The sequence below is a fragment of the Knufia obscura genome (assembly GCF_036327395.1).
Source record: "Knufia obscura strain CCFEE 5817 isolate CBS 148926 chromosome Unknown scaffold_12, whole genome shotgun sequence".
In the NCBI taxonomy this organism is placed as follows: Eukaryota; Fungi; Ascomycota; class Eurotiomycetes; order Chaetothyriales; family Trichomeriaceae; genus Knufia; species Knufia obscura.
The window spans coordinates 440,016-463,942 of NW_027042698.1; the positions used below are offsets into that span (position 1 = coordinate 440,016).

Consider the following 23,927-nt stretch of genomic DNA (forward strand, 5'->3'; position numbering starts at 1 on the left):
GCTTATCATGGCTGACTGTATCTTTTGGCTTGGGCATAATGTATCAGGAATAGGACGATCACTAGACATGAAATGAAGGACACAAACACTTTGCGTGCTCGTGAAGTACGAAACATGACGTCATGACAATTGTTCAGCTATCTTTATAATGCATACAGAATACATACCTTATGGGCAGACGCTATTCAAACAGCATATACAGGAGAAGCAAGAGCTATAGCATCGAACTTATTCCCAGCCATGTCGTGGAAAAGCCAGCTGCTCGGACTTGGCACAACGGCAAGCACTGACAGCTACGCCTCAGCGCCACGCTCACATTCCATGCTTCATTCTTAGCGACCGTGCACTTCACCCTTGAAAGAGTTCCCCAAAGCTAACATCGATCAGATGCCATGATGCTGCTTCTTCTTCAATCGTCGGTCTCTCGTTTTTGTACTGCACATTTGTTTAGACGCAGACAGCCATGCCACTCTTTTCATGGCAGTCGCGTTTTGCGGCCGGCTTAGTCCTTGCACACCATGCTACTGCTTTTACCGGTTCCGAGTATAGCTTGACCCACGAGTATTCAGGTGTTAACTTCTTCGATGGTTGGGACTTCTACTCGGTAAGTCGCAAGGTCTGCGGCGTAGCAACAGACTGACGAGGTACATAGGGGCGTGACCCGACTGGCGGCTTCGTCACATACTACTCCCGATCCTCAGCTGAGCTCACAGACTTAATTCGAACGTCGGCAGATGGTCCAGCGTATATGGGCGTGAACTATGTGGACAAGCTCCCGTTCGACCAAGCCTCTGGACGTGGTAATGGTGCAGGCAGGCCCTCTGTTCGGATTGCGTCCAAACAAGCATTTACTCACGGCTTGTTCATTGGAGATTTTGCGCACATACCAGCCGGTGTTTGTGGTACTTGGCCAGCCTGTATGTGAACCATTGGTGTAGGATGGATAATGCTAACCTTGACACAGTCTGGACGTTGGGGCCGAATTGGCCCTATACTGGCGAGGTTGACATCTTGGAAGGCGTCAACGCAAACATGAACAACGTAATGAGCTTGCACACTAATGAGACTTGCATCATCGAAGGTGACATGACAACCATGACAGGCTCTTTGGAGAATACCAATTGCGCCTATTACCCTGACTACAATGTCGGCTGTGGTGTGAAGGACGATCGCACGACCAGCTTCGGTGTTGGTTTCAACCAAGGCGGCGGCGGTGTTTACGCTATGCAGTGGACGAGCGAGTACATCAATATCTGGCATTGGCCACGTTCCGAAGTCCCCAACGATGTGGACAGTAAGACACCTGACCCGGGTAGCTGGGGTTTGCCTGCGGCGCAACTTGGTGTCGGCAACTGCACCATCGATCAACACTTCCAGAGTCACAAAATCATTTTCGATACAACGTTTTGTGGAGAATATGCTGGCAACCCATACGTGTGGAAGACCGATGACGCGAACTCTTGTGAAGCATCTACTGGACTGGCGACCTGCGACAACTATGTTGCCAACAACCCAGAGGCGTTCAAGGAGGCCTATTGGGATGTCAACTATGTTCGTGTCTATCAGCTTGTCGATCCCGAGGGCGCTCCGCCATCGGCAACGTACATTGCTAGCGAACAGCCACCCAAGACAGTTAGTAGTGCATCCTATGCCGTTGCCACTCCAAATCTCGATACCGACAGTCTTTGTCCTCAGTATAACTTTCAGATTGTCACAGACGGCAAATATCAGTACGAGATCGCATGTGATTTCGATCCACCGGGACCAGACATCATCGGAGACCCATATGATGGTTTCAAAGCCAACTCATTAGCAGATTGCATTGCAGGGTGCACTTACATGAACGAGAACAATGGCACCAACTTCTGCGGAGCCGTTACGCATCTGGCTTCGATTAATTTCTGCTACTTCAAGAAGTATATTGATGGTACACCGCAGTACAGGAAAGGCTACAACGAGATTCGTTTGATCTACTACGGGTACCCTCAAATTACGGACGACCCAAACTCTAGTGCAGATTCGACTGCTACTTCGGTCTTTGTCGAGACTATTCCCACTCCACAGACTTACAGGCCCCTGACCACAACACCGATGGTCACTACAACTAGCATGGCTAGCAGTTCGACAGTGATGACTTCAGAATCTGGTGGTACAACATTGCCACCAGCTATGGGAGACAATAGCACTTCGACGTCAACCCTGCCACCAGACTATTCCGAGACTGTCACGAGTGGATACGAGAATGCAACGAGCACAACTTCATCTTCGCCATCTACAGTTACGTCGATTGATCCTGGAACCACAAGATCGGAGTTCCTGATCGCAGTCAATGTTCCTTCTGCTAGGAAGCGTCTCGTGAAGCGGGCAGTCCAATACCTCGCGTTCGATGACGAGGGCAAAAGTATCCTTGTGACCAGTGAAGACGAGGCAGCTCGATTCTACCTTGACTCAGACGGCTCAGTCAAAAGTGGCACACAATTCGTCAATGTCGATTCCACGTCAGAGACACCGGAGTTCTCTCTGCAGGACGCCAAGCCCGAAGAGCCTGTCAATGTTGAAGTTGACCCAAGTGGCAGTGTCAGAGTGCAAGGTTATGACGGTTTCTGTCTTACCCCGAACGGGAGCCTGGTCGTTGTCGAAGACCAGAACAACAAGCCTTCGGAGTGTATATCTGTTGATCCTGGGCTCGTACCTGCACCATCTGAGACGACAACCACCACCTCAGGGACCTCATCTTCGACGTCTTCATCAGGTACAGGAACTTCTTCTGTCTCGACCACGAGCACCGGTAGCATGGCTAGTTCTTCTGCATCAAGCTCGAACACCGTCAGCATGAGCAGTCCTTCTGCATCAACCACGAACACCAACAGCATGGCCAGTACTTCGGCAACTTCATCAGGATCGAGCTCGGAGTCTACTTCTCAATCACGCAGCTCGACCTCGAATACATTGACAGACGTCACTGGCTCGACTTCCACCAGAACATCCACAAACCAACAGTCATCGGGCAGCTCCACATCATCACAAAGCGGATCGAGCACATCCTCGTCTACCTCGTCAACACCCACGGCTCCTTTGGTCAACGGCTTCGTTTACTCAGGCTGCTTTGGCATCCCACAAGACTTCGGTACCCTCACTGGAATTTCGCTCCCCCTAACGGACCCAGCAATGAACAACGACAAGTGCACATCCTACTGCCAAGAATTGAATGCATATTACGCTGGTACACACGACACGCAATGCTTCTGCGGCACAAATATGCAGCTCTATGATGCCCTTTTAAGCTACCCTGATGCGCAGTGCAACACTCCCTGCCCAGGCTCAAACCGAGACATCTGCGGTGGCACAGTCATGTTCGATGAAGGCAGTATCTCCACAAGCTCTGTAGGCCCAACCAAGCACAAGCGAAAAGCGGATATCATCCTGGTCAGTCTTTACAATAACACTGAACTCTTACCGCAACCAGGTGACTCGAATGTCCCGACAACCTCGAGCGCCACATCCACCGGCACCATCACGACTAGCTCGACTGTGACAGGCGGACCCATCAGCTTCCCTCCCGACCAAGTCAGCTACAACGTCACAGGTACGAACACAGCCACGGTCATCAGCACGACCTACGTTGATGTCTGCCCTGTCTGTCCAGGTGGTCTGACGACTCGATCCACGACGATCACAGTGCCCCACTGCGGATGTACAGCTAGCTACGATGCGCATCTACAGACTACGGTGCCCGTGCCAAGCCCAAGTGTGCCCATGATCACTACTGTCAAGGATTGCGCTTGCGGTCATCAGGGCGCACAGAGTACGATCACAGTGACTGTGCCACATTCGAGCTCGATCTCGCAGTTAGCTGCGATGGTTACTCAGCAGGGTGCGCCTGGCGCGGCTGCTGGCGCAGGTGCCATGGCAAGTGCATCCGCCGCCGCTTCGGCTTCTGCGTCCGCAGTTGCTGGATCTAATGCTCCTGCCGCCGCGGGTGGCGCAGGCACAGGCGCGGGCTCGAACGCTCCTGCGGTAGCCGCTGGCTCCAGCAACCCCTCAGGCGTCGCAGGCACAGGCGCACCGCCAATGGGCGAAGAAGAAACCTCCGGACCCGCACCCATGAACATGGTCCAACCAGTCGATGTCTCCGCCGCATTACCCGCGAACGGTGCTTCTGCTGCAGCGTCGAATGTGGTGACAACACCACATGAGACCCCAGGCGCAACCGGCGCCGCCGCACCGCCCGCGCCTGCCTCGCCACCAACGGTTGCCGAGAACTCGGCGTTGACGAACCCCCACGCCGTAGTCAACCCCGTAAACGGCGCTGGAAGTAACGCGACGCTGCCGCTGGGCGTACAGCCTATCAGCAATGGGTCGTTCGCGGCGCCGAATTTACCGGTTCAGTCGTATAAGTCGGCTGCTTCGCGGTTGATGGGACTTGGTGGGGCGGCGGGTAGTTTCTGGATTGAGAGTCGGTATCTGCTTAGTTTGCTTGTTGGTGCGTTTCTGGCGGGAGTTGTGAGTGCGTGGTGACTTATGAGGTTGTGTGGGTGGGATTTCGTTGTGGGGCTGGGGGATTTCGCGGGCGGGTTTGGGGAGGTTGTGGTTGTTGATGGGGAGAGGGATGGGGTCGATGGTGGGATGGGAGAGGTTGGGAGGTTGGCTGGGGTGGGGATGTATTATGGTGCTGCTGCTTTGGTGTAGGACGGGCAAGAATGAGTGAGAGTTTAGATCGGAAAGTTGACGATTGATGTTGATGTTGATGTTGACGGAATAATGATTTGATGAATCTACACGGGTAACGTGTGAACGGTGTCGTAACGCAGGTTATAGGGGAGACAAATTGTTTGAGATTGCAATGACGGAGTAGAACTCTATGGTAGTCGTTCCAAACTGCGATGCAATGCCCTTTTGGACTGGTGCAAATTACAGTTGAAGGTGATAGTCTGCCTTCCCAGTTTTGGGCTTGTTGAGCCCACAATATGTTGTATAACCTTGCTACACTGTTCTTACTACAGCTCTCGACAACAATCGGGTTTTTTGAGCAGCAGCACATAGTATTTCATGTTGAGCAATTGACTCACTCTTGAGGGAATCAGACCGCGTCTTTTCCGGTCACGTACTCCAGCGCCTTCATTTGAAGAGCGGATGTATCACACCTTTGGTTCAAACTTGCATGCACGGTGTGGTCATCAGCTTCCTCCAAACTTTACCAGATACTACAGCTAAAAGGTGTTTTGACAGGAAGAAAGTCTGTGGCCACTCGGAGGAGATATTGGAAAGGGTATTGTGTGATGAGTCAGCATTGCGGGTCATGTGACCGTTACCAAAGCTCGTCGACGAACCAGACCTTGCAGGCTCTTTCTCACCGGTTCAGCATAGCCATCAGGCTGAGGTGGCGCGTGACCGTGGTCGTTACTACTGTCGAACCGATTGCCTTGGTTATTCCTCCGATGTAGGTGTGGTGGGGTTTACTCCCGGCCAGAGACCTTCAGCGTCATGCTCTACTTAGAAGATGTCGCACTACATCCGCAGCTTCGTTTCTCGGGTCTCTTGCACATTCTCTTGAGTTGAGTTACCTGTGCGAATCGGAGACTGCACTTCTGAAGGCTCTCCACGACACTGCCCGTTAGGATGTCTACCCAGTTGGAATATATCAAACTTCAGCCTGATGAGATACGCCTGATTCGGATGATCGATGATGTCCCAGGGCGTGTTGCATACGAGCTCAGCGTGTTCCCACTGGCCATAGCGCCAGAGTATACAGCACTTTCCTATCGTTGGGGCGAACCAGCTCGCACTATCGAAATCATAGCCGATGGGAAGGTCCTACGCATCACGAACAGCCTGAATGATTTTCTGGGAGAAGTAGTCTCTCGGCGGAGATCAGCTTCGCAGAAAACAGGATGGTCATTCCGATGGTTCTGGATCGATGCTGTTTGTATCAATCAAGACGATGCTGTGGAGCGCGGAGAGCAAGTCGCGAAGATGAAGGAGATCTACGAGAAAGCCGAACACATGGTTATATGGCTTGGAGAGGCTGACTCTGGGACTAGTGATGCATTCGATATGCTCGAGGAGGTCGCGGAGCTGGAATGCGAGACTTTCAAGTTGATGGATGGTGCGATGCCTGGCATTTCTTGCAAGCTTGGGAGCGACGAGAGCAGTGTGGATATGCTGTACGAAACGTTGAATGACGATATTGGCGGGATCCTGTGGTCTGGCTACTGGAATCGGGCTTGGATCATTCTGGAGGCAAGTACTCCCAAGGACAGTTTAGATAGTGGTGGGAATTGCAAGATCTGGGTATGTTGTGGCGGGTTTACACTAGCCTGGGATGTGCTCGCTGAAGCGAACAAGAGGCTTCTTGCTGCTTCTTGGGACAACGAGGTAGAGGTACATGCTTATCTCCATGGGGTCGCTAATGGCGACATAGCCACCCTCAAATACATCCAAGACAGACGGAAAGCGCAGACGTTTGAAGAGTCACTCTACCCTATGCTGATTAGATCTAGGACCTCGGGAGCAACGGATGCCAGGGACAAAGTATATGCGATCGCAGGTTTGGTGAAAACAGGTGGTGACCACAGACTACAACCAAACTACACCTTGAGCGTGGAGGACGTCTACATTCAAGCGGCGAAGGCCATCGTCGAGTCAAGCCAATCACTGGACTCTCTGGGGTCCGCCGGCCTCCCCAGAGACCACAATGTACCATCCTGGACGCCTGACTGGACAGTTCAGCACAACACGGTGCCGCAGCCATTCTACCTGTACGATCAACTGTGGTCAGAGGATGGCTCAGTAAGACGAACCAACCTCTTCAATGCCAGCGAAGGCGCAGTACCACAAATAAGCTTTGACAGAAACGACCGCTGCTTAGTGGCTCGCGGATTCTGCTTCGACACACTTACTACCTTGTCGGTACCTCGTACTCGATCGAGCGCTAATCTGCCCTCCGATGACAGATGGCGCAATTGGACGGAGACGGCAAATCCAGATCAAGCGAAGTACGTTGCTGGATGTACAAGGCTTGAAGCATTCAAGAAAGTACTCAAGGCTGACGTTTCTGAGGTATGGGGAGATTGGTCTGCTGAGCGAGGCAGTACTATTGAAGGTTTCCATCATCCATCGCAGAACGCGTTCGACTTTCGGGATGCGATTCTTGATGCCATGACCTGGACCCGAAGACTGTTCGTCACACGGAAGGGATATCTAGGCCTTGGTCCTTCCACTTTAGAAGAACACGATGTGCTATGCGTTCTGTTTGGGTCGCAGATGCCTCTCGTGCTCAGAAGGCAGGGAGGTGATTGCCTTTTCGTTGGCCAGGCATATGTTCATGGGCTGATGGATGGCGAAGCGATTGATATGTCGGACAGACAACATGATGAGGTGTTCAGTGTGCTCTAAGCTTGTGCCAGGTATGTACTTTCCGAAGCACACGATCATGTCGTTACGTCCGCTGAAGGTGCACACCAAATGTTGGTGGAATCACGCTTTATGCTCGTGCAGACACAAGCGTCCGCATGTACAGCAAGCACGGCAGGCTTCAAGTTGCGATCGGCAGTGCTTCCAGACAAGCCAGAACGCAAACACAAGCTGCTTGTTAGGTCTGACACCTGATTGCTAACCTGTTGCAGCAAGATTTCCAATTCTACAAGAGGTCGATCTCATCAACGCATTGCTTTTCTTCTTGCTTCACCTTCAGTTCAGCACAAGCCTACGTTGAACTAACAATATTCAAACCAGCCATGAATATGGAATTCAACATTTCACAAATCAACAAAAAGCTCGAACAGACGAATGAAGCTCTCCTCAACCTCACCAATAAGGTCGACCCTGGATCTCACTTACCCATCCCACCTATTATCAGCGGATGCGAAACACCCGATCTCTTCGATGAATGGTCCATCAAAATTAAGAACAAGATTGCACAATCCATGCAAGATGAAGATCCAAACATGCAGATCAACTACATAGCCAGCCGGACAACGGGAAGAGCCTTCAGTGTGATCAAATCACGTCTTCCATCAACGGCGGGGACCAGCGTTCCTTACCAAAACGCAGACGAAGCCCTGAATGTGCTATTTGCTTATTTCAAAAGAAGGTCAGAGCGTTTGAGGGACAAAGAGGCGTTCTGGCGGCTGGATTTCATCTCTTCACCCACGCTCGTTGATATTTCGCAAATTCCACAACGAAATGATGGTAGTGGGTGATACTGTGCGCTTCCTGTTTCTGCTTCTTGCATCGAGATCTTGGAAGTGACTTCTCATGTGGAGTTTTGGAAGCATCAGAGAATAAATCCGTGGATCGAGATTTGGTGGTCAAATATTTCTATCCTCCACAATAAAGCGAACTCATGTCAACTCCCTTACAGCTTACTTCTCGAACCTCTCTCCTCTTCATCCTCCGGTATCGTAATCGCAACCTTGCCCCATGTGTCCCTGCCGCCCAACGCAATCAAAGCAGCGGGTAGACTGTCCAGCCCGACGTACTTCTTGTCTGTATACGTGATACCTCTTATTTGTCCCTTGTTGATCATCTCAAAGATACCCTTCCACGTCGAGTGTAACGTCTCGTTCTCCATCACAGCATACCTGCCCCAGTGCAGACCTACAATTGAGATGTTCTTGAGCAACACCCTGTTCAACGCTAGCTTCTCGATGTTTCCGCCCGCAAAGCCTATGACCACGAGTCTGCCGTTCCACGTAATGCATTTTATGGAGGGGTCGATCATGCCTGCGTATATTAGCATCGTACTGTGACAGAAGGGAAAAGGAGGTGAGCGCATACCGACAGGATCATAAACCACATCAACGCCAGCCTTGCCATTCCCCGTTCTGTTCTTCGACGTAATCTCGATAACCTTCTGTGGCCAATTTTTGTCCCGGTAATCAATCACATAGTCCGCACCATAGTCCAGACATATCTGGCGTTTACGTTCATTGCCAGCTGTCGCGATAACAGTCGCACCCACCGCCTTCGCAATCATCACCGCACTAAGCCCGACACCGCCCGCGCCAGCATGGATCAAACACCACTCATTCGCCTGCAGCTGTCCTCGAACGATCAATCCGCCATAGGCAGTAGGCATAGTCACATACAACCCCGCCGCATCCTCAAAAGACCATCCCTCAGGAATAGGAAACAAAGACGACTCAGGCGCAAGGATATGCGTCGCATACGCCCCCATACCCTGCCCAAAAACACGATCTCCAACCTTGAATTTATGCGCCGTCTGCGCGTTTATGGTTCCATCATTGCTACTGACGACTTTGCTCCCTGTGCCGCCGCTTTGTGTTGGTGTGGCGAGGATCACGCCTGCGAATTCGGCGCCTGTGTAGTGGGGGAGGGGTGGCTGGTGCTGGTATTTGCCTTGTATTTGGAGGAGGTCGAAGAAGTTTGTGCCTGCTGCGTGGATGCGGATTAGGTACTGGTTTGGGGAGGGGAGGGGGGTTGGTTCGGTTGTGGGGTGGAGTTCGGAGGGGCCTTTGACGTAGTGGGTGAGTTTTACGGCGCGCATGGTTGTGGTGAGGGTGGAAGGTGTGGTTGGGTTGTGGACCGATGTGTGCTGCTTGGGTGGAAGGAGGGAAGGCTTTCCGCTGTTGGAGGGGGAGCTTGTGGTGGTGAGGGGCGCTTTGTTGGGGCCGCTGTGGTGAGTAAGGTACAAGTGAAATGTAATCAAGGTCTCAAGGTGTTTGGCTGAGAAAGATCAATCAAGGCTGGTACTGCAGCTCAATTTCGAGTATCTCAATCGCAGTCCATAGATTCTGGTAAGCACCCGATAACTGCCTCGGCTCTTGCGGGAAAGCAGGCTAAGTCGAATATGGTAAAGCTGCCGGAACGGATGGCAGCCCAGATCTGCAATCACGTGGGAAGTTAGGCGAGCGGCACCTGCCTCGAATTCCGCAGTTTGTCAGGTTGCAAGCGACTGCCACCATGTTGTGCCTGTTGAGGTCAGCGACCAAAGCATTAAGAGTACACGGTTTCAGACTTCAATTGGCGGCAACACGGTGCTACTTATTACCCGCACGTGCTTCGGGTGCTCCGTGACCATTTGCTAAGCCACGTCGTTCAGCGCCTTTTCACTTGGCAGATAGGCGACAGTGGCCGATGTCGCCTGCCATTGAAGCCTTACAAGACATTGCCAACGACATATCCGCCGGATTTGAGGTTCTGCTCGAACGACTCGATGCGCAGAGAAGAACAGAAATCGACTTGAGACAACAACTTGCGAAGGCAGCCGAAAGGGTAGGTCATTCCATCCCAACATTCTCGCACGATCTTGTGTCCTCTGTTTCGTGATGTTACATACCTTTAGCTCTAGAACTGAGTCGCAGCTTTGCGGTCTGGATGATCCCTTTTGATGTCTGATATCGATTTCACTTACAAATCCTCACGCTTACCGTATGTGTTGCATAATACTAATAGTGTTACAGTACCAATCAGACGACAGCGAAAACCCTTCAGATGGTGCCCTTTCCGACTGGCAGGACGAGATCGTCAAGCAACTGTCATATCTGCCTTGGAAAGAGTACAATCTCAACCCCGACCTGGTCCCCGAGATAGTAAAAGCTAAGGACGCAATCGAGAAGCTGAGAGGCAATATGGCTGGAGTTACAGCAAGGAAATGCCCCGTGGCACACAACATTAAGCCTGCAGAAGATGGCACGGTATCAGTCTCGACACCACGAAAGTGTCCAGTGGCGCACAAATCGACACCACCACCAACATACCAAGAGATGGAAAAGGATTTTACAACCCAAGGAAAACCGAGCAGTCTGGAATGTCCTTTTGCAAAGATGACTAAGACTGGAGGTATATCAGATATTGCCGAGTCCATCGATCCAATAGCCGCCGAATTCCACGCTGATACACTATCGGCGCAGTCGCTCGACGCGGCGCGGGGATGCGGCAAATGTCCTATTCGTTTCTTGGACAAGCACAGTCCTGAAGAAGTAGCCCAGTATTTCGAGAATCACAAGCACGAACTTCCGCGCAGCCACGAAATATGCGTCAAGCGATATCAGCAGAATGAGAACAGTATCAGGCAATTAGATGCAAAGTATGGGAATATTGTTAGTATGATACAAGGTTTGGGGAATAAACACAAACAGTATCTACCTGAGGGCGAGCAAGCTGCTTTGAGTGGGAGCGACCAGAAGTCTACGGCTGCTGTTGAGAAGTGGGCCGAGAATGTCGATGGGAGTTCTAGCATGGTTGACGAGGTCGCCTTGGATGGAGAGGCTGAGCGAGAACCACGGGCATCGCACTTCGACAAGCCGCTCCGGGATGTCAGGGTTGGCGAATCGCCTACAAGACCATGGGGAATCCATGTGCCAGCTGACCGTTCAAAGGCACCCAGTGCTGCGTCTTTACCAAGGAGATCAGTGGTCCCAACCGCGAAGTTGGACGCCGAGACATCGCAGACAAAGCCTGTGGTGGATGGCGTTACCACAGGGGCTGCCAGCACGAGAGCATCTGCGAGCCAGGCTACCTCAAAGAGAAGTCGTAGTCGAAGACCAAACCAAATTATCTTCAATGGGCCGGTATTCTTGGGCTACTCGCCAGAGCAGGCAGCACAATTTCTGAATCAGATTGGAACTCGCCACGGAACTTAGGAGGCGGATGATTGTTCTGCATTATTATACTTATGATAGCGTTCGAGCGAGAAGGGCAACTTGGGATGGGTTTTAGCGAGCATAGATAATAATTCTATCGGATGTAGGTACACTAGGAGTCATCAAACCCACTGATCAGGGAGATACAAGATGAACTATGAAGGTCCTTTGACTTGGTATTGCAACAAGTGTGATAAGTCCACCAGCTCTGATCGTCTGTTCTCACAAGATGTGGTCCCAGGGATCATGACTTCGTAAGAAGAGCTTGTGGGTTCCTCGAGGACGAGGTCAAGCAGCTGGAAAGTGAGCGTTGCGTATTGTCCGTTCTGCAGCGTTTGAGCACGGCAACATCTTGTAATCTCACACTGCCTTCAACTCATGCTCTTGCAGACTTACCTACCTTGGTCCCTCATCGTTGACGGCACTTTCCTCCCTTGTGCGGTGCTTGCCGCATAACACATCACTGTCCAATATGGAACTGTAACCACCTCTCACCAGGTCGGAATATGGAGCTCGCATGAGTCCAGTACTGTTGCACGTCGCAGCAAGTGCTGGGTGATTGAATCGTAGTAATGAAGTATTCGTGATTAACGCCGAGGGAAGAGCTGAATATGAAAATGTTTAAAAAGTTTCCGAAGAACTGGACGTCGGAGAGTGGACTCACAAGGCTGCGCAGCCTCATGTTCGTCACCACTCGAGCAGTCACGCCAGTCTCGAGCAGAGAAGAGCAGCTCACATTTCAGCTTGTGACCAGGGGATAAAGATATGGAGTCCTCATATATGTGCTTGCGATGCATTCGACATTTGACAGGAGCTAGCAGACAAGTAACGAGAAGCATACCTCAGGGACCGGCCAAAAACTTCTCTACAGTAGCGAAGCGGCAGCATAAAGTGCTCCCCCAGCAGCAGCAGATACCTACACAGCAAGCCCGGAAATGGTCGTCGAAGCAGCCAATACAGAGAGCTGCGGCTGCGGCAGCACAATACCAAACCGGTGACTTCGAAACCTCGAAATACCCACCAAATGCGTCCCCATACGGCGAGTACAGATCACCACTGCTCCTGAGACCCGACAATCTCTTCCACTCGTTTACAGAGTCCCCGATACCAGATATTAGACGAAGAGCTCAGTTCATGAGGCAGAATGCTTATTGCCCACACAAGTCACATAAACCGACCAGACAAGCACAATCGCCGAGTGATTCGGAAGCTAGAAAGAAACCGGGAATTTCGAAAGCACCGCCTGCATATGTAGATTTTGAATGTCCGGATTGCGGGATACCGGTCTATTGCTGCGAGGATCACTGGGTAGAAGATTACGAAGCGCACATCGAGATATGCGATACTCTAAAGCAGATAAATGAGGATGACCACGACTTGAGGTCGGGCAGATGGTTCCATGAATTCGAGTATCCTGGTCCGCAACTGGATGAGATACTGGTGAACATGACGAATTGGGACACTCTCCTATACACTAGACAGTTCGAAGCTATCAACGAAGATAGAAGCATGAGGCAAGCGACACGACTACTGACCTACCCAATGACTATCGGGAGTGTGCTACACGAACTCAGCCCATACAGCATGAAAAGAGACGGTAGACTCACATTCGAGGGTCTGAAGAGTTTGAGCGCTCTACGGTACACTCTGCACCCACCGCGGACAGGTCAAGGTATGGACATCGCAGGTCTAAGACTGCAATCACCGCCAGTACGCATCTTCTGCCTCGGCGCACGTGCCGAATCCTCATTACCACGAGATGTCTGGATGCAGCTTTCTTACCTCTTTGGACGTGCAAACGTCCACCTGATCTTCATCGGACCTGAATCGATGATGAACCGCGATGCTGAATTTCCACTGCCCGAACGCACGTCAGAAAATCCGTTCGGAGCGATAGTCGAAGATCGCATATCCGACAAGATGAAGATCACGACCTACGTGGACTACTTCCATACCCTGCACGAGGCGAATTTGTTTTACCCGTACGATCCGTACTTTGACTGCTTCATGCTGTTCCATCCTGGTTTGGGTCATCCGGCAAGTGCGCATGAGTGGGAAGAAACACTGCCACAATTATTGAGCACCAAGGTGCCGATCATCTGTACAGGGTATACGGACTGGGATATGCAGAGGGATTGGAAATGGGTCATGGAGAAATGTGCGGGGGAGGTAGACTTGTTGCTGGAGCCAGGAGAGAATAGGTTTAGAAGCTTGAGGTGGGATTTAAACGACCTAGATCCGATGGATACCAGTTGTGGAAACTGGGGCGTGTGGGCATTCCGAGGAAAGAGGTATGTGGTCAGATCGTGCTGAGTTTGACCATAACTAACAGAATTTGCAGGTATGAGGCAACGACGAAGGGTGCTGAGTAGCGAAGTGATCGGGTCTCTTCATTGAGGGTCGAAACGCAATACTTCTATCGATGTCTCTGCACAAGCATATGGTACGTCCTGGTGCAGCGCACGAAACTATCACTACCATATGATGATCTCCACAACCTATTGCTTTGCTTCCCTACGCCTTGGGCACATGCTACATTGGCCCCCAGCAATTCCACCTCTTGTTCGGCAGGCATATAGTATCAGTCAAGCGAGGTTGATCCCATCTAGCTTACAGTGACTGTGTATGCTACCCTACCTCCATTGCAGCAACTCAACCACCCCGTACCGAATCTTGGGTACATGTGTATAGGAATTAGCGCGTCCTGCAGAAGTACTGCGGAAGGTGCCATATGGTCAAGCTTCCCAAGGCCGACCTGGTAAGGATTTACAGAATCCTTAACTGTACATTAGCGGTTTGAGGATGCGCCAGGATCAGGTGACCAGACTTCAATGCATAAGGCAGACAACTGGGCGTTCTATATGATCCTTGTGTTATAGCCACGGAATCCAGAGTTGATCAAACAAGCGATGCTCGTGCATGCGCTGGTTGATTGCATTCTCGTATCCTGTAAACCAGGCGCATAACGGCTGTCAACGGCCTCCATAGCTTCTTGGCATCGTGCCATGGTCGTTTTCAGCGAAATTGCATATCAAGCACAAGCGCTCCCGAATATCCCTCCTGCAGCGGAAGATGCATGCGCAGATGCAACAGATGACATGCTGGAAGAACATGCCTGATAGAAAGCGCGATGCTGCCGAGACGGAGAGCGGCAAGCAGCTCAATAGGATCGGCATCATTTGAGATCTCAAAGGTTCCTCTGCTCATCGAGAAGCCGGAGACATCTCGCGCTTGATGTAACACGCCAAGAGAAGAAGCAGTAAGCACCAATCACGACCGACCTTTAGCACTGGCTGCGCCTTGCAAGCAGCTAAAATCCTGAGCCGCAACCCTGAAATCGTGCTAAACGATCCATGACTTCATACCCGGCAAGCTGTAGAGGATCGCCTCCTCCGATGCTTTGGAATAAAGTACATCGCCACATTTAATATCACGAGGCATCCTCGTATTCGCAGGGCACATTTGTACTTTGATACTTAATAGTTCTTGCCTGACAACCTCAATCCGCGTGTCCTTGTACAACACATTAATCAAACATTCTTCAACCCTAGTCGCATCCAAACAAGACCGTTTGCGACAACATTGTACGCATATACTACATCAAAGCCCAACCGTCATACCCGACACTGCGCACGCAAACCTACATATCATAGCACTTTGCGCATCGTACGAACAACTCTTCTTTCATCTGGTTACACACCTTCGTCACACACAGGAAAACCGTAACGCGCAGTACACGACTGCTACACACACAAGATGAAGTTCTCACTAGCATTCACATCACTCCTCTCCGCCACAACGCTGGTTTCAGCACTTCCACCACAACTACCCGCAGATGGCGCCCACATCGAAAGGATACCCTCAGCCAACTCCTTCGACCCATCACTCTCAGAAAACCTAGGCTCACACCAGCTTGAAAAGCGCAGAGGTGGCGGCGGTGGTCGAGGAGGCGGTTCATCCGGCGGCCGCTCCGGAAGCAGCGGCAGCAGCGGTGGCCGATCAGTCTCATCATACTCATTCTCATCATCATCGAACACGGGCGGACGAACACGAGATGGCTCAGGCAGTCCGCCCGCATACGGCGGCCGATACACGGGTGGCGCCGCAGTACCATATACAGCTGGGGCCCGCAGTCCAACCAGAAGTGTCGCGCCCTTCCTACTACCCGTTACAGCGCTCGCATTTTTCCCTGGGCTGTGGCTATACAGTGTCTACGCATATCCATATGCCGGCTACGGCGGCTACTCTTGGAGAGGCGACGATGGCCGCAATAGAACCGCCAATGTAACCTGTCTGTGTCAGGAGTACAGTGTCTGTGGATGCGATCCCGGTCAAGATAACCAGACGATTCTCGCTCAGCAGTTGACCGACGGTCGTGGATCCGGTGCTCCGGTCAATACATCCGCTGTCAAGATCGTTGATTTCGGCGACGGCAACACGACGGCGTATATCAATGGTACGCTTGATAATGGCACGACTGCGAGTGGTGGGACTGAGCCTAGCAATGAGAGTCAGATTAGTGCTGCGGTGCAGCTTTTGGCTAATTATGGGGGGTACTGGATGGCTGCGCTTGTGGCGAGTTTGTTCATTACGGTGGCATAGAGAACTCGCTTATTTCATACGTCTGAAAGCGTTGGTCTGTACAGATTGGTTTACGTAGTTTAGCATGATACCCGAATTTGAGATTTTTGGAAAATCCACATCGATACCTTCATTTCGTACCTGCATGCCCGAACTTGCCTCGTGCTCTGTCTATCGCTGCATAATCCTCCTCTTTGCTGCCACGACATTAGCGATGGAAAGTCGTGCTTCTTTCCTTCCTTCGATTACAACAATATTTGAAATTTATTCACCCCCGCTCCAGATCGAGAACAAACTTAGGTTCCACCACAACTCCACGTCAAATCCGACCCGGTCACAGCTACGCCTTACTACATCGTACACAAGCTGCATCGAACTGTCAAAACTACATGTCAACCAGCCTATCTCGAAGTCTCAAGCCCCTCACCAGATTCACCAGACCCCAGCTATCCGCCATTGTACCAGTCTACAAGCTTATCCGTCCCCTCTCAACCACGAGCACCATCAAAATGTCGGATCAACTCGAGAAAGTCTCTACGAAGACGGGTCCGCCTCGTAAGTGAATTGATCATCCCGCAAATCTCATTCCATCTCACACAACCGAACACGCACCCGGCACAGAACAAGGTGACAAGCGGCATGTACGCGGAGCTGTGGAGTGGCTCGATGTACCCCAGCTACTACAAGATCTACCACTGGTCTGTGTGGTGTCAACTACTAACCCGACCCACGCAGCCGCCGCCCCCTACTCCCAAGCCATCAAAGCCGCAGGCCAAATCTGGATCAGCGGCCAATTACCCGCCGATAATACGGGGAAGCTCATCGAGGGGAGTATAGCCGAGAAAACGCGGGCTTGCTGTGCGAATGTTAAGGCGATTCTTGAGGCGGGTGGGAGTGATATTGGGAAGGTTGTTAGGGTTGGGGTGAGTCCTCCCATTTTTCTGCTGTAGTTGATGGGATGGGGCAAGGAGATGCAGGGGAGGTTTAAGTGAGTAATGGGATGTGCTGACATGACAATAGGTCTTCCTAGACGACATGGCACATTTCAAGGAGATGAATGAGGAGTATGCGAAGTGGTTTAGTCATAAGCCGGCGAGGACTTGTGTTGCGGTTAAGGAGTTGCCTTTTGGGGTGCCGGTGAGTGACTTGATGTGATGGGTCTGGGATTGGATTTGAGTGGTGGTGCTAATGAATGGTTGCAGGTTGAGATTGAGGCTATTGCTTTGCAGTGAGAACTTCACGGTCTGGGCAGAAGAGCAGATATACTAAAGTGCTGCTGGTTGAAGGCCATGAATCCACGGAGCACTGCATGAAGTGGCGGTGGAGTTGTGAGGCCAGATGTCCGCTCATCAAGATCTGGCTGGACCTGCACATTACACGATGCGCATGTCTTCGTGTGCTCGGCGAACAATGACCACGGGATTCCAAGTGTGAGCAAGCTCCATTAGAAGAGTCAGAGAAGCTGATGTACCGGGGCTAATGGCCGTGGAATGTGAGTTCTCAAGCTGTACATAGTAGATTCATTGCGCCGCCCATTCATTTGCACACTGCTGATCTATAACTTGACCCCCAGAGCTTCGTCACCCGATCTGAAAGCCTGGAAATTGTTAGTTACGCCTGTAGTAGAGATCACAGAAAGAGCTCACCCTCAGTGCACCAGGACCTCCAAGCTCTTCCTCCAAACCGCCCTCAAACGTCCTCGGCGCGCTCGGCCTGTCCGGGTATGTCGCGTAAACACCAAAGCTGAGAGCACCCACACAACCCAAGAAGAAAGCCCACATGGCCATACCCATCTTTCCGGTCATGACATTGTACTCTTCCAGCGAAAAGATGCCCATGATGTCTTCATCTTCGTGCACAGGTTCGCCGAAATTCCTTCGCTCTTGCTTGTCGGTCCAGTCGCCGTAGGGATCTCTGTGTTGTCGGTTGATCCTTGGGGGATTAATATAGCCGCCGTTCTATAATGTGTCAGCTCCTGACTAATTTTCCGCCTCTTCTTCATCGTACCATATTTGGGTCTTCTGCTTCGGACAGGGCTCGTACGGATTGTGTCGTAGAGAAGGGAGCTTTCAGGGCTTGTCGCGGGGCCATTGTGGGCTTTGCGAGGCGCGAGGCCTGCCGGGCAACTTGTCGAGACAGCATGATGGGCTATCTCGACTGTCGCACGTGTTGTCGTTTGGTCGGTGGACTGTGAGGGTGCAAGGTCGAGTGCGAGTGGTCACAGCCTTTGACGTGAGGTCGATGGGTTTAAGCAATAACTCTAGCTTTGATTGGCTGGCAGAGCGGGAAATATGGGGAAGTGCGTTTGTCATAGCTTTGATGCGCCGCAGTTGTTGTGGCTCCAAGAGGGCAAGAGCACTCGGTGGCATTTCGCACTTGCCTGCGTTTCCGGGCTCCCTCCTTCTCTTCCAGTGTTTGACGACGACAAGCTCCTAACCCACGTCAGCAACCCAGAATTATCGTGGTGCACTTGAAACTTCGCAGAGGCACTATACTAGCAGTGACGAATATTCTGACACCCAAATTACCATCTGAATCGTTCTACTGATATAGCATGCAAGTCGCATAATCACAAAGTTGGGCAATAATTTTCTTGCGATGACCGGCATCACGGTCGCGACGCCCAATGACCGACCCTGCCACTTTGGCACAGTCACCACCGCCAACACCATCCCTCACCAACGGCCACTCTCAACACGACCAAGACACAGTTGTCAACAGCACCGAAGTCAAAGAGGAGGAGGTTCAACAAGAGAACAAACAAGCATGGGCCAAGAACAAAGACGACGCTGCCACCCCCAACCTCAATGGTCATGCCAGCGAACATCAAGAGCATCCAGATGCACCTCCTTCGAAGCGACGAAAGTTAGTAGAAGGAACCAACAGTAACGACAAACCTTCACCGCGCGCTGCATCTCCACCATGGAAAAAGGTTGCCGCCGAAGGTCCGACCTCTTTCCTCGAGAATGGGAAACGACGGTCAGGCAGGACGAACGCCATCCCATTGGAACTACAGCCGGCATCGAAGAAGCGACAGACCAGGACCTCCCATAGCAAAGCGACGGAGAAACAGCCAGTCCGGCCAGTATACAGTGACACCAAGAAGCATAAGACAGAAGCTCCGAAACATACGAAGGCCACGTCTGTTGACAGCAATGGAGCTGTGCGTAAGGGGCCTGCGAGAGGAGCAAAGCCTGCGCCAGCACCGCCTGTAAAGAAAGAGCTGAGCAAGAAGACGCTCGTCAAGAGCCCCAAGACCAAAGAACCGGCACCTGCAAACCGGAAGACCGATCGGATATCTACCGTTGGCAAGTCGAAGGCCGAACTTGTACAATTGAAAAGAGAACTTTTGCAAGCGCAGAAACAGCTCGTGCAAGATGAGACCGAGTCCGAAGATGCATTGGAAGAATCCAGTTCATCGGATGAGTCTTCTCACCCTCCCAGTCCTGCTCTGCACCTCAAGAAGGTCTCCTTCAAAGTTCAAATACCGAAACCCGCCGTCATCACACCTGCGAACATACCTCCGGCGAAGAAGTACGAATCCTTCGAGCAGTTTCTTGCTCAGGATGATATCGAAGAGCCCGGCCTGAGACCGCTCATGTCCCCTGACCAGGTGCGAAAAGAGGCTGCAAAAAGACTAATGGTACAGCGCAAAAGATCGGGACATTTGGGAGGTATCGGCGGCTTACAGAAGCAGCCGGAGCCGCCTAGACAATACGCGCATTACGATCACCTCATGGTCCATGCGCATCACTTCAGGTCTCTTATGCGCAAGGAGAAAAAAGAGCATAGAAGGCTGGCTGGGGTACTAGCTGATGAGGCCAAGAAATATGTCGAGTCGAAACAGGCCAAAGGGCGAGTAAAGACTGTTGAAGAGATTGAGCAGGAGCAGCGATTGCTTTGGCTGAGCAGATACAAGACTGTGGTCAAAGATGTGGGCAAGCTCTGGCAAGCCGTTGAGGCTGAGGTCAACGCGGCACGCCTACGTGAATATGAGCAGGAACAACAGGAGAAGATCAAGGGCCATTTGAACAGAGTACTTGATCGGACGGATGCTATGCTGAAAAGACATGATACAGAGCAGTCCGGCTCCGACCTGGATGAGACTGACGTCGATGAGGATGCTGAGGATGCTGAGGACGACACCGACGGCGACAACAATAGTGATAACAGCGAGCAGATGTCTGCATCTGGCTCTGACTCGGAAAGCTCAGTCGAAGCTGAGGATCCTGACGAGACATTGACTCATGAGCAACTCAAAGCAAAGTACGAGAACGTGCCAGATCTCGAGCCAGACGCCATCGCCACACCAGATCCAGATGCTGAGATGGACGACGGTGCAGAAGATGATTCGGATCCAGAAACGGTCATGGACAGCGAGCTTGATAGTGATGAAGAAGACGACGAGGAAGATGATGACGATAACGACGACAACGAAAGTGAGAATGAAACTACTGGAGGTCTTCTGTCTCTCTTCTCGAAGAAGGAAATCAAGGATATGGAAGAAGAGCCCGAAAACGAAGCACAAGCCGAAGACCACGAGGACACAGAGATGGTGGAGCTGCAGGTGGATGAAGTTGTGCAGCCTGATACCGAAGGTGACCCTGGCGCTGGAGACGATCCTAACACCGAGAAGCCGCTGATTGAAGAATTACCAGAAGCGGTGGATGTCGACCCTGCAAAGTCCACGCTCACATCACAGGTAGCCGGGCCTGACGATACACCCGACCCTCCTCCACATGATGCGGACAGCAGCCGAGACCACAGCGACAACGCCTCGGCTCGAACTTCTGTAACCAAAGTTGCGGAGGTAGAGTCGGTCTCATCGGTAGAGCACCAAGACGCGAACCAGCAGCCTACTACTCTCGACGACGCCAGTCAGAAGCACATGACGCCTGTGCCACCTCTTCTGCGAGGTAATTTGAGAGTCTATCAGCATGAAGGCTTAGATTGGCTAGCAAATCTCTATGCCAAAGGCCGCAGTGGAATTCTTGCTGATGAAATGGGACTTGGCAAGACAATCCAAAGTATCGCTCTACTTGCTCACCTTGCCACGACGTACCAGGTCTGGGGTCCGCATCTGATTGTCGTGCCTACTTCAGTCATGCTCAACTGGGAGATGGAGTTCAAGAAGTTTTTGCCGGGCTTCAAGATCCTGACGTACTATGGTGATATCAAGGAGCGTAAGGCAAAGAGACGTGGCTGGATGGCTGATGACAGCTTCAACGTGGTAATCACATCGTACCAGCTCGTGCTACAAGATGCAAACTCTTTCAAGAGGCGCAGGTGGCACTACATGATACTTGACGAAGCCCACAACATCAAGAACTTCCGCTCCGAAAGATGGCAGACAATGATGACATTCAACACACGAGCTCGGCTGTTATTGACAGGCACCCCTTTACAGAACAACCTCACAGAGTTATGGTCTCTGCTGTTCTTCCTTCACTACGGCCAAGAACAAGAAGGCGAGGACGATGCATTTGCAGGATTACAAGAATGGTCAGAATGGTTCAAACGTCCTGTTCAATCTATTCTCGAGCATGGCAAGCAAGTTCTCGACCAGGAAGACCAGCAGCAAGTTGCCAAGTTGCACAAGGTCATCCGACCATTTCTGCTTCGAAGACTAAAACGTGACGTCGAGAAGCAGATGCCTCTCAAATACGAGCACGTCGAATTCTGTCGGCTCTCTAAGCGGCAACGGCAGCTCTACGATGGATTCATGTCAAGAGCACAGACGCGAGAAACCCTGGCCTCTGGGAATTACCTCTCAATCATCAATGCCTTGATGCAGCTGCGCAAGGTCTGTAATCATCCTGACCTGTTTGAAACAAGACCGGTCAACACTTCTTTCGCTATGCCGAGATCAGTTGCCGCTCAGTTCGAGGTTACGGACCTCCTTGTCCGCAGGAAACTGTTTGACGACGATCCATTCAGCCGTGCCGATCTTGACTTCTTGGAGCTTGTTCCAGTCTCAAGAGAGAATATGTCAAAGCTACAGCTTGCTGCAAGTTCGAAATGGAATGCGTACCAATCACTCAGAACAATGAGAGAACGGCAATGGGTGCGCGTCCGCAACAGAAGTAAGCTCTTCGCAACAGCAGACCGAGAAGAGGTCATGTCTTCTCTGGAAAGCGTCGCACGTTCAGCTAGGCTTCAGCATATTGACAGGACCATGTATTATGAGTTCTACAATCATCATCAGCATCCAGCTTATGGCTTCGATTTGCTCCAGAGGATTGACTTCCGTCTGAAGGATAAAGTCCTGTCCGAATGCGCTTTGTCTGAGTCGAAAGCAAGATTTTGGGACCGCGCCTCAATCTTCAACTCCTTTAACCTCGTACAATCGCTCGATGCTCGATCGCGTACAATGGAGCCGTTTGTACAGCAGTATGCCTGCATCACACCTGCTGCGGTCGCAATCGACCTGCCTGTAACGGTGATCGGCGAATCCAGGGCCGAACCACTTCGTCAACACCAGGCAATGCAGAAGTATGATCCGTTCCACCAAGCTCAGATGAAACTCTCAATAGCATTCCCAGACAAACGCCTTCTCCAGTACGACTGCGGCAAGCTACAACGTCTTGACAAGCTTCTTCGACAACTACAAGCCGGCGGTCACAGAGCCCTGATCTTCACACAGATGACTAAAGTACTCGACATCCTCGAACAATTCCTCAACATACACGGCCATCGTTACCTACGCCTTGATGGCGCGACAAAAATCGAGCAACGACAAATACTAACAGACCGCTTCAACAACGACAACCGCATCCTCTGCTTCATCCTCTCATCACGATCCGGCGGTCTCGGCATCAACCTAACAGGTGCAGACACGGTCATCTTCTACGACCTTGACTGGAATCCAGCCATGGACAGACAATGTACCGATCGAGCACACCGTATTGGACAAACCAGAGACGTACACATCTATCGGTTTGTGTCAGAACATACCATCGAGTCGAATATCTTGCGCAAGGCAAATCAGAAACAGCTACTTGATGACGTGGTCATCCAGGAAGGAGACTTCACGACAGATTACATCAACAAGCCGACCTACAAGGACATGCTCGGTGATACCGATGCAGACGACGACGATGTAGCCGGTGCAGCCATGGACCGCGTCCTCGGCAACAAGCCCGGCGACGACAAAAACAACGCCACAGCCTTTGAACAAGCGGAAGATCGAGATGATGTTGCTGCTGCCCGAGTCGCGGAGAAAGAAGTACAGCATGCGGATGATGGTGATTTTGATGAGCAGCCGAAGCCCGCGGGGACGAACTCAAAGGCTAACGCGCTTGATCCGTTTAGTGCGACTAATGTTGCGATTGCGGAGGCTGGCGGGACAAGTGATGGCAGTGGTGTGGAGCATATCGATGAGTATGTGTTGAGGGTGCAAAGATATTTGTTGGTGGGGACGCCGCTTGTGATTAAGGATAGGAGTAAGAAGGGGAGAAATCGGAAGAGGGGTGGCGAGAGGAGGATGAGGTAGAGTTTGAGTGGTGGTGGTGGATGGAGGTCCACAGTGTGTATAACAGGCCGAAGTGTCCTGGCCGAGGTAGAAGGTGTTGGATCACACTGAGGAATATAGGTAGGACTGCAAGCGTGCATGTATACTGTTTTACTAGAAATCAACTTGTTGGAACGCTACGTTTGCATCTGCTTCTGGAGTACTTGCTTCGTGACTGTGCGGTCTTTGGCATTGTTCGTACAGCAGATGGAAGTCAAAGTGAATACCAT

At 51.5% G+C, this 23,927-nt stretch overlaps 10 protein-coding genes across 10 annotated transcripts; 8 read left to right on the plus strand and 2 right to left on the minus strand.

The window, feature by feature from the left end:
- Positions 1–463: 463 nt before the first annotated feature.
- Positions 464–4,518, plus strand: PMZ80_008930 (uncharacterized protein; the record flags this gene model as incomplete). Its single annotated transcript, XM_064877326.1, has 3 exons — positions 464–604; positions 653–917; positions 965–4,518. The coding sequence occupies 3 exons, from the start codon at positions 464–466 to the stop codon at positions 4,516–4,518; spliced, it is 3,960 nt and encodes a 1,319-aa protein (XP_064726828.1).
- A 1,101-nt stretch (positions 4,519–5,619) lies between these two features.
- PMZ80_008931 (uncharacterized protein) lies at positions 5,620–7,395 on the plus strand (the record flags this gene model as incomplete). The annotated part of the gene is made up of 1 exon (XM_064877327.1): positions 5,620–7,395. One exon carries the CDS (start codon positions 5,620–5,622, stop codon positions 7,393–7,395), a length of 1,776 nt encoding a protein of 591 aa, XP_064726829.1.
- Positions 7,396–7,736: 341 nt separating this feature from the next.
- Positions 7,737–8,201, plus strand: PMZ80_008932 (uncharacterized protein; the record flags this gene model as incomplete). Its single annotated transcript, XM_064877328.1, has 1 exon — positions 7,737–8,201. The coding sequence occupies one exon, from the start codon at positions 7,737–7,739 to the stop codon at positions 8,199–8,201; it is 465 nt and encodes a 154-aa protein (XP_064726830.1).
- Positions 8,202–8,356: 155 nt separating this feature from the next.
- PMZ80_008933 (uncharacterized protein) lies at positions 8,357–9,508 on the minus strand (the record flags this gene model as incomplete). Its single annotated transcript, XM_064877329.1, has 2 exons — positions 8,357–8,724; positions 8,779–9,508. 2 exons carry the CDS (start codon positions 9,506–9,508, stop codon positions 8,357–8,359), a joined length of 1,098 nt encoding a protein of 365 aa, XP_064726831.1.
- Positions 9,509–10,098: 590 nt separating this feature from the next.
- Positions 10,099–11,606, plus strand: PMZ80_008934 (uncharacterized protein; the record flags this gene model as incomplete). Its single annotated transcript, XM_064877330.1, has 2 exons — positions 10,099–10,236; positions 10,425–11,606. 2 exons carry the CDS (start codon positions 10,099–10,101, stop codon positions 11,604–11,606), a joined length of 1,320 nt encoding a protein of 439 aa, XP_064726832.1.
- Positions 11,607–12,371: 765 nt separating this feature from the next.
- MSS51 (translational activator for mitochondrial COX1) lies at positions 12,372–13,978 on the plus strand (the record flags this gene model as incomplete). Its single annotated transcript, XM_064877331.1, has 2 exons — positions 12,372–13,897; positions 13,948–13,978. 2 exons carry the CDS (start codon positions 12,372–12,374, stop codon positions 13,976–13,978), a joined length of 1,557 nt encoding a protein of 518 aa, XP_064726833.1.
- Positions 13,979–15,362: 1,384 nt separating this feature from the next.
- Positions 15,363–16,208, plus strand: PMZ80_008936 (uncharacterized protein; the record flags this gene model as incomplete). Its single annotated transcript, XM_064877332.1, has 1 exon — positions 15,363–16,208. One exon carries the CDS (start codon positions 15,363–15,365, stop codon positions 16,206–16,208), a length of 846 nt encoding a protein of 281 aa, XP_064726834.1.
- A 488-nt stretch (positions 16,209–16,696) lies between these two features.
- PMZ80_008937 (uncharacterized protein) lies at positions 16,697–17,342 on the plus strand (the record flags this gene model as incomplete). The annotated part of the gene is made up of 3 exons (XM_064877333.1): positions 16,697–16,742; positions 16,809–17,110; positions 17,208–17,342. 3 exons carry the CDS (start codon positions 16,697–16,699, stop codon positions 17,340–17,342), a joined length of 483 nt encoding a protein of 160 aa, XP_064726835.1.
- A 400-nt stretch (positions 17,343–17,742) lies between these two features.
- Positions 17,743–18,278, minus strand: PMZ80_008938 (uncharacterized protein; the record flags this gene model as incomplete). The annotated part of the gene is made up of 3 exons (XM_064877334.1): positions 17,743–17,784; positions 17,834–18,145; positions 18,195–18,278. The coding sequence occupies 3 exons, from the start codon at positions 18,276–18,278 to the stop codon at positions 17,743–17,745; spliced, it is 438 nt and encodes a 145-aa protein (XP_064726836.1).
- Positions 18,279–18,813: 535 nt separating this feature from the next.
- On the plus strand, positions 18,814–23,679 carry SWR1 (swr1 complex component; the record flags this gene model as incomplete). The annotated part of the gene is made up of 1 exon (XM_064877335.1): positions 18,814–23,679. The coding sequence occupies one exon, from the start codon at positions 18,814–18,816 to the stop codon at positions 23,677–23,679; it is 4,866 nt and encodes a 1,621-aa protein (XP_064726837.1).
- Positions 23,680–23,927: the final 248 nt, after the last annotated feature.